Source organism: Arvicanthis niloticus, chromosome 15 (genome assembly GCF_011762505.2).
Source record: "Arvicanthis niloticus isolate mArvNil1 chromosome 15, mArvNil1.pat.X, whole genome shotgun sequence".
In the NCBI taxonomy this organism is placed as follows: domain Eukaryota; kingdom Metazoa; phylum Chordata; class Mammalia; order Rodentia; family Muridae; genus Arvicanthis; species Arvicanthis niloticus.
The window spans coordinates 71,481,051-71,490,683 of record NC_047672.1 but is presented as its reverse complement, the minus strand read 5'-3'; the positions used below and the strand labels follow the sequence as shown (position 1 = coordinate 71,490,683).

The following is a 9,633-nucleotide window of genomic DNA, read 5'->3' as shown; positions in this document are numbered from 1 at the left end:
AACTTCTGAGACCTCAGCAAAAATATGTCCTGTTTGTTTGCATTTGAACTGAAAATCCAAGAAACAATTTTTTTAAAAAAAATTTAATTTAGTTTAGAACCAAATGATTTACAGCATTAATTAAGGCCTGTCCTAGGGTGTTTGGTGTATAGGGCAACTCTTTTAGCACTGTACAGATTTCTGACTAGAGCCCTTTACTTGTTTGGGGGTCACAGCCAGAGGTGCTGCCACTAGGCATAGACAGCCTACAAAGCCAATGTCTTAGCACTTAATTCTAGTGGGTGTGGAAGCCCAGGGTCTTCTTTTAGTTTAAGCTTAGCATTAAGAACCCAGACAAACTGGCTTGAATTATAATGTGGCCAATTAAGAAAAATTATCCTGTTTGGCCATGTGTAATTATTTTTTATATTTTCTAAATTTTTTGTAGTTTATAATAAAGGCGTGAATTAAAAAAAAAAAAGAAAAAACTCCACCATTTAAAAATAGACTAATGTGGACAGAAGGCATAGAGTCAGCAGTAATCAAAATGGAAACACAAGCATTATTCGGTGGTGAAACTAAGTAAAAAGATTGGGGTTTGCCAGTGTGATTCTTTTTGCATTCCCTGTGGTTCTTCTACTATGCAATAGACAGAAACTGGCTCAGAGCATGGCTTCCCAAGTTCTCCATTCCATAATAACAGTGGAGTGGCAGCAGCTTCGGGGAGTGCAGGACACATTGCAACAAACTGTAAAGGGCTCAGTAAAAAAGTGATTGTCATGTCAGCATAAGAGCCGGAGTTCAGATCCCTCATGAGAGCAGGTGGACACAGCAGTCACCTGTAAGCCCAGCACTGGGGCGGTGCAGACAGGGAATCCACAGGCCAAATAACCAGCTGGATGAGTTGGAAGCAGCAAGCTCTGGGTTCAGTGAAAGACCATTCGTTGATAAATAAAGTAGACAGAGATTGAGGAAGACACCAGCATCAACCTCTATACAGAAATCACACAAATACACACATACTTGTACAATACACATACGCACACGCACGCACATGCACACGCACATGCACACGCACATGCACAAGTACACACAAAGTGCAAAGGGGCTTATGCACTGGAAGGGATCATAGACCCATTTAACTGTCAGTTTAAACTGGCTGCCCATAAAACCTAAGTAACTTCAAATTATTCTATCTCCCCTCTATCACAGTGATTATTTATTGGGTGTAAGGAATGGAACAAAGTAACTATGTAATTAAATATTCTTCATTTTGTTGCATTGACTTTACCTGGGGAAATATGAATAAATGCCTCAATATAAATAGAGTATCAGTGACAGACCCAAGGAAAGATTCCACCCAATTCCAGCTTGGTGAACTGGTGGGTTTATTGTTATTTCTTACAGGAGCATGGATATGAACTTGGTTATTTATTAGAGTGTGAGTGACCTCCAAACAGCTTACATTTCCAAACTATGGTACATAGTGCGCTTGCTGGCTTCCTCATAGCTGTGAAAGCAGAAGCTCCTTCAGCTAATGATCTGTCCCTATATGCTAGCACTTCTGGAGACGCTGGGGTGGAGGGTAGAATTGCAGACATATGGGAGAGCGGTCCAGAAATGAGTGCCTGGGGTCTCACATAAAGGTCTAAAGATTCACAGCAACCTCCTATGGGGAGTCAGCAACAGGGCTGATCTTGGGAGGCAGGGAGGCATTCCTGTGGCAGTCAGTTGCTCTGGTGTGGATGGCCACAGCCATGCTCCCAGAGGATGGTGTTCCACTGCACATTTCATTTAAATGCTAGAAAGAACTCTTTCTGTTTCCCTCTGGTAGGCATTAAAAAATAAAATGCTTATTACTGAAAGACGTTAGCACTTAGGGTTAATATCATTTCCTATCAGGTGGATGTAAAATTTAGAAATAGTGACAAAATGCTTAACAGGTCACATTGGTGTTGATCTGTTGTTACATGTTATATCTACTATTATTGCATCTTGATGTGCAAATAACCTTTGATTCCATGAGTAAGATTTCCATGGCTTTATATGAAAGATTCTTAGTTTAGTCTTCATGGTTCTGAAAGGCAGAGTAGAGTCACAAGCTCAGTTCTGAAGTCTGCTCTTGTAGATATGATTGTATGTTCTTCAAAAGTTTTGGTTGCCTTTCCCTGGGATTTCTAATTAGTTTTTAAGATGTCCACGAACAGGTAGCTTCCAGGACTTCCTTAAAACGAACATATTTTTAATGTGAAAAGGCAACATAGAAACATTACTATAACTAAGATGTAAACAATGGCAAAATGAAGGCTGGTGTATCTCATGGTAATGTATACATAACATTATGCTTATTCATAAACATTTTTAGGATAGGACTTTTCCTAATCCTCTAGTCTTTTGTGATCATTCTTGGTATGCTGTATATATTAGAGAATCTCTTGTACTGTATGGAAACATCATCCGTCAATAAAATGATGTTGTCTGAAAGGACTGGAAGATGGAACATCTAGCAGAGAAGAGAGAGAGAGAGAGAGGTGGGGAGGAGGGAAAGAGAGGGAGACAGAGGGAGAGGGAGAAGGAGAAAAATCTGGGATATCTGGTAGACAGAGGGAGAGGGAGAGAGAGAGGGAGAGAGGCAGAGAGAGGTCATATTTCTTGCTCTTCCCTTTTCTGGAAATATCTAGATGTCCTTCCAATCCATTTTGTCTCCACCTCCATCTAAAACATTCCTTTTGACACGACAGTAAAGCCCCAGTGTGGGAGCCCCAACATACCCTGAAAACCCCTCATATTATGAGTCTAAATAAAGCCCTCCCTCCCTTAAGGTGTCTCTTGTCAGGTCATTGCTCTCAGTGAAATGATCAGTAAGAGATAGAGCCCGTTGGTACCAAGGAGTGAGAAAAGCCACTGAGGGTTGTGCCAGCTCTGAGTTGCCACTAATGCTCTGATATCACAGAGAGCTATTGTGAGGAATGACCAACAGCCATTCATATAATGCCCTGTCTGGGCTGGTCTATGTTTTTCTGTGCAGAGAGCTGTTTGGCGGTGATTGTAGAACCTGGTGGTTGGTGGCTGGATCAGATTTGGAACTTTATGATTGTTTGAATTTTGATATTGAACATCAGCTATACCTACTCAGAGTGAGTTATTTCCTGCTGTTTCCTTTCCAGGAGCTCAGAGGTTTGGATTTCTGTTTATATGACTTGATTCACTTGGGATCTTTGTTTACAGCTTCCCCATCTTCTTCTGTGTGTTTCTTTAATTTTTTTCATTTTGCTCTCTGGATTAACATCCATCTATTTTCCTTCCTTCCTTTTTTCTTTCTCCTTTCTCTTTCCTTCTTTAGTTTGGTTTGGTTTTCTTGTTCTTTGTAAACTGGGTTTCTTTGTGTGGCCTTGGCCAACCTGGAACTTTCTCTGTAGACCAGGGTAGCCTCAAACTCAGAGATTTGCCTGCCTTGCCTCTCAAGTGCTGAGATGAAATGTGGAAAGAAACCCGAGTGGCATCCCTGCCTGGCCAACATTCACATTCCTTTTCCTGACTTCTCTTTGACTTTGTCACTTCCTTTTACTCTCTATGTCATCCTCTCTCTAATCCTCCAGTCCCCACATACTTCTCCTTTTCTCTAGTCCAGCCTCAAATTACAAGGATCCTGCATATAAGGAAAAATTTACAGTATTTGTCTCTGTTGGGATATGTTATTTTGTATAACACAGTGACCTCAAAGTATATCCATTTCCAGAAAAAAATTTGACAAATTTTTATTCTTATTCGTAGGTGCAGTGCAGCTTTTGCCCCATCCAGTGTACATACTGTGTTTATCTACTGGGGCAGGTTGCATTTCGTGCATTTCCGGGTAAAGCAGCCTTGATGTTCAAGTTTGGGCTTTAACTCAGCACTGACCCTTCATGATGGATGTCTTAGGTAAGTTTGTCAAAGTGTTGTCTTTTGATATGGGGATCCTCCTTCTCCTGACTAACCTGTTGTCTTCTATTGCCCTTGCTTCTTTCTGCTCTGAGCCTCCTTCCTGCTTTGCATCCACTGTGTTTGCCTTTGCTTTGTTCTGGTTTCCCTGTGCCCCTGAGGCATCACCAGACTTGTCTTTGGAGGTATCTCTGACTTTGAATCTTAGAATCTCTAGCAGGAAGCTTTCCTAGAAGTAATTCTAATTTGTTTTCTCTGCCATCTTTACTTGTTATAGCTTCTGGTGACTCTGACCAAGAGAAGGGAAGTGTGATGATGAGAGAGCTTGAGACTTGTTACCATAAAGGGAACACCATGGCACAGGGTTACTCCATCCTGAGCTCCATAGACAAAGGGTCCTTTGGAGAAGTCAAATTGGGTCTTCACATTATGACAGAAATGATGGTGGCTATTAAGATACAGAAAAGGGGCACAAAGACAGACACCTTAGTTATTTCTGAGGTTGACATAGTAAAACGTTTGCATCACAGTAACATAATACAGTTGTTTCAAGTCATTGAAACAAGGCACACGACTTATATCGTGATGGAATACGCAGCCTGGGGATCCCTGCAGAAACACATCAGCATCTATGGGCTTTTAGATGAGGATGAGGCACGTAGCATATTTACGGAATTGTCTTTGGCCATCAACTATATACACAGTCAGAATATTGCCCACCGAGACATCAAGGCCGAGAACATTCTACTGGATTGGGAGGGGCATGTAAAACTTGCAGATTTTGGCTTAAGCAAAAAAGTGGCCCCTAGAATGAAGTGGAAAGGATTCTGTGGCACAGCGCAATATTGTGCTCCTGAAGTCTTTGGTCTTAGACCTTATGATGTCTTTCCATGTGACATATGGAGTACTGGGGTATTATTATATTATGTACTTATCGGCCATTTTCCCTTCCAAGTGACAATGTTTTCTGAAATAAAACATGAAATCCTCCCCTGGAGCTATTGGATCCCAAATACTGTGTCCCCAGTCCTTCAAGATCTTTTGCATAGATTAATGACAATAGACCCCACAATGAGGCCATCCAGCCAAGAACTATTAGCACACCCATGGCTGTGCCAGGATCCAGATACACTTAGATCCTCAGAGATTTCAATCCCTCTAGAACCAGAGCCGAACATTGCGTTTGCAATGTTCTTACTAGGATATAACATTAAGGAGCTCAGAGACTCTTTGAGAGAACGGAATTATAGTCACATCATGGCCACTTACTTGATGTTAAAAAAGAAGCAGCCCGAATTTCATCACAGAGGACCAGTTTGTACACTGGACCCTCCAAATACTTGCAACCATACTTGGCCTAAAAGGAGGGTAACCAGTGCTCCTAGCCTTCCTACCTCCACTTGGCACACTCTCTATGAACTGCCTGGTGGTTTGAGGAAAGGCTCTAAGAGGAGTCACAGTGTACCTCCCACCTTTTTTTCACTTAAGAGTAGCTTCCTGGAAGACACCTCCCCACTGCAGGGGCTTATGCCTCACGTTGGAAAGTGGACCCTCAGAGAGGAGGGCAGCATCAATTCCACAACTTCACCATCACGAAAAGAAAAGGCAACAAGAACAGAAGCAACAACCTCAGTAACCATGGTCTCAGTCTTCGTATCACAAGCCTCAACCTTTGAAAACAGGCAAGATGTCAGCAATGAGAGCTCTGAGTTTACAGACGCAAGTTGCAGCACATCTGCCTGGGGGTCTGCAACCAGGACCCCCTTCCCCAGCGAGAAAATACAGGAAGAGAATATAGGGAATGAGTCCTTACAAGAGAACAGCTCATCCTCCAGGAAAACGGACCATCAGGGTCATCTCCAAAGGCAGTGCCAGGCTGTGCCCAGAGTACCACTGAGAAGGTGGGGATGGAAGGGCCTGAAGAGGAGGATTTCCAAGACCTTGAGGAGCTTGTGTTGCTGTCTGCCAGTGACAAATAACAATATCATGCCAGTCAATGAAGAGTGCTAAAGAGACACAGGCTAAAACAAGTAGGTGGGGTGTGATGGGAAAGAATACACTCTCTAGTTCCTTCCCTTAATATATTCCAGCATGTACATTGAGGGGGTTGGTGACATTGTGTCTATCATGCCAGAGAGAAAAATCCCACCCTGTCCTCCCTCCTCTGAGGAGCCCTCCAATGCTTGAGCTACATGCAGAGAGCAGAGGATAGTGGGCCAATGCTAGGCGTGGATGCTGGAGAAGGTTGGTGTAGGGATCAATGGAGCACTCGGGAGGAATCAGCCTGAGAGACCATGTCAGCACAGCCAAGCATAAGTCCTGCAGATTTCTAAGATTTTGTTTGTCTGTTTCAAGTGCTGTCGGAGGCCCTGTGGTCCCTGGAGGATGATACTAGAGAGTGGAGAGGAGCCTGGTGAGGATGCAGACGAGAGCATGGAGGAGAGAGCCAGGTAGGAATTTCAGGTAGCTGCGTGCTAGTGGGAAGCTCTGTCTATACTGCAGGCTTAACCTAGAGGCAAAATGGTGTTTTCCCCTGAAGTCTGAAGGAAGACTCTGGGAAGAAGGTCTGAGCAGTGTTCCTTCTGCCCATCCCATGTAGGGAGCTGCACACTGGGCAGCAGTCCCAACATTGCCATGGCCCAGTGCATTGATGGAGTGCTGGTGATTACCAAAGAAACCGAGAAGAAACACCAGCCTTGAGAAAACCTTCATGCACAGTGAGGACATCAGCTCAGCGGCCTGTGTCCAGGTGTCCGGGAGAGCTGAGAAGACAGTGGTGTTGGAGGCGGAGTAAGGAACTCAGAGAACCTGACCTGTTCCATGTGTGGCCAGGATAGAGGCAGCAACAAAACTGAGAAGCAGTGAAAGTGCATCTGGTGTCCAGAAGTGAATCCAGAGGGAGCACAGACAGCTCAGCCCCAAAGTTCTGCTACAAGCCTTCATAGAATTCTGGCTGCTGCTCAGACACACTGAGAGTTATCCCAAAGCCCTCACAGAGATACCAGGTCTACTCTCTGTATACTTTCAGTCCAACTTGAGTCATTTGTTGGATACTCTTTACATCTGCCTGGAAACACACACACACACACACACACACACACACACACACAGACACACACACATGCATGCAGGCACGCAGGCACGCACGCAAGCAGGCACACAAACATGCATGCTCGCCCAAACACAGGCATACACAGTGGATAATAATGAAGTTTCCTTGAAGTGGAGAGAATCCACAGCAAACAAGTTACTTTCATATTTTGAGTGATTCCTCCTCTGAGAAACATTCCTCCAGATCATTTTTCTCTTGTCTCCACTTCCTTCTAACACATCAGCTCCCTATTCCACTGCTTTCTAGGAGTCATGGGAAGCCAGGATGCACCTTGTGTCCCAGTTTGGCCCAGGGAAGCACCCATGTGCATGATGGTGATGCTTACCTGTGGACTGTCATTTGAGGAGATCCAAGGTGAGGTCTGTGGTGCTTGCCACGAGAGTCCAGAGAATTTGCTGGTAAGAAGTATTGTGGGGGGCAGGGAAATGTTGATGGGAAAACAGATGAGATGCCCTGATATGACACTGGAGTTTTCTCTGGGTGGCTCATTATTTCTTGCCCCATTCCTACCAAGTAGAAATACCCAGAGGTCCTGAAATGTGTTAAAGAGGAACTGGATTCTTCTATCCCCTGACAGCACCCTCTATTGCAAAGTATTTGGTGCACATTAATCAGTTTTACCACTAAGATGGCTCCTGGCATGCTCATGTCCTTGCTACCTCTGTCATCCCTGCTGCTGCTGCTTCTGCTGCTGCTTCATTGTTATGCCCATTGCAGGCTGGGAAGGGCCAGGAGCTTCTGGAGCCAATCAGTGAGCATTTCAAAGCATCATGCTCAGGAAACTGCAGAAAAGACCAGCAATATCCCTCAACCCAGAACAAAGCTTACAGCCAGCCTCACCTGCAGGGACCTGGGAAAGGGCCGCCTTTCCGAGCATAGAAAACCTGGGTGGAAGAGACACACACAGGAGATGCTTCTTGGGTCAGGTCGCCAGGATGACATGATCATTTACAGATTCACAACTGGCCTTTTGTAATTCTTTCTCAAACTCCTTGTTTTCAGATCTCCTTCATGGAAGAGGTTTCTGTTGATTGATACAGAGGTAGGACAAAGCCAGGCCCACAAGTAGGTGGGCGGAGAAGAACACAGAAAGATGTGTTCTGATTCCAGGAGCACCTAGCACCTTATCCTGACCAGGATTGTGAGACAACACTGAGTCAGCTTGAAGAAAGTCCTCAGTGGGAACAGTTCCTTTCTGTTCTGGCAAGAGCCAAGTGACAGGGTAAGGTGCTTCTCAAGTCCCCTCAATCCATCACCTCCACTGTTGTGTGCATGGGGCAAGTAGAGATAGCTGGGGGCTCTTTATGTTGGCACCACCCACAGCAGTGACATCACCACATGCCGGTGGAACTGACCAATTTCATGGAATAGTGAGTTTGAAGCTGTGTGGTTTTTGATATTAGGCATTGTGTGTCTGGTGCAGATCAGCCACCTGGGATGTGAACAGAGAGCTGGTCCCCACGCTGTGCCTGCAACAGAAGTGTTACTGTGACTAGAATTTTTCTATACTTATTTTTACAGGCCTGTTGACTTCAGTTCCTTAAAGAGTTGATGTCTTGAAGATGTTCTCCGGAGCTCTTTGGTGTGGAGGAACTTTCTTCCAGTGTCTTTCTCCCACCCATGCTATGTGTCTCTCTCTGGAACAATAGGCAGGAGCTGTGTTGTGCACATTCTCCAGTGTGATCTCAACAAGCATGACACTTCTATTCAGAGGTCCCTCTGTGTAATCCAGTTAAGGGTGTGCAGCCTGGGTGTGATAGAATGGAATGTTCATTCATGAGATGACAGTGTTACTAAGGGTCTTGGGCAGATGGAATATGTTCATCAAGGGACTATGTTCATGGGATGAACAAATTGTTTGTCCTAGACATAAGTCTAGGCAGAAAATTTAAAAGCTGCAAGCAGAGAGAGGCGGACCGCTGTTGTTTGCGAATATGTGGTACAACAATAAACTAAAACTTTATTTGAACAGACAAATCGTCCCCATGGGGTCATAGGAGGACTGCAGACAGAAGTGGGTGTCCTGTTCTCTCCCATCAGATCTTTAATATGCTCTAGAGCACCTCTGTTCCTTCTACACATGACAGTCACCCAGGGGCACTGATCTTTCCCCAAAGGGAAGAAGTTTGAGCTCCCTGGATACTACTACTATCATATGTCCTCACTGATCCCTTGGTGTCATTCTTGATAGAAGCCTGATATTTGCTCATCATGTAGTTGGCACCTAGGATACTAGATCTGTCTTGGCATGGGGCAGAGTGTGGGTCTGCTTGGTACTATGCTTAAAATCATGATAAATGTGATAGTGCCCCATAGATACTGATCTTCCTTGTGCACAGTCGAAGACCCAGCCCCATGAAAGTGTGTCTTCCCTGAGGTCAGTTAGGGAATAGTCCATGAATAATTTATCCAACACAGAGGTACAATATGGTGGTCCCTGTCTACTGATCCCTCCTGGAGCATGCCATTTCCTTGGCTTCCCTGGGTACTGTCCTATTATGGTGTCACTCTGCAGTCCCATCCCTGGTCACGGCTTTTCCCCTGAGGAACAGTGTGTGGCTGCTTGGGCATTAGCCCTGCCTTGTAATAATAATGTTGTAGGTTCCATGGGCACTGGACAC

General features: G+C 44.7%; 1 protein-coding gene across 1 annotated transcript; it reads left to right on the top strand.

Annotated features, from left to right (window-relative positions):
• Nucleotides 1–2,993: 2,993 nt before the first annotated feature.
• Nucleotides 2,994–8,986, top strand: LOC143434442 (sperm motility kinase X-like). The gene is made up of 6 exons (XM_076913146.1): nucleotides 2,994–3,116; nucleotides 3,754–3,900; nucleotides 4,178–5,930; nucleotides 6,256–6,350; nucleotides 6,500–8,234; nucleotides 8,534–8,986. Exons 2-3 carry the CDS (start codon nucleotides 3,885–3,887, stop codon nucleotides 5,908–5,910), a joined length of 1,749 nt encoding a protein of 582 aa, XP_076769261.1. The 5' UTR covers nucleotides 2,994–3,116; nucleotides 3,754–3,884; the 3' UTR covers nucleotides 5,911–5,930; nucleotides 6,256–6,350; nucleotides 6,500–8,234; nucleotides 8,534–8,986.
• Nucleotides 8,987–9,633: the final 647 nt, after the last annotated feature.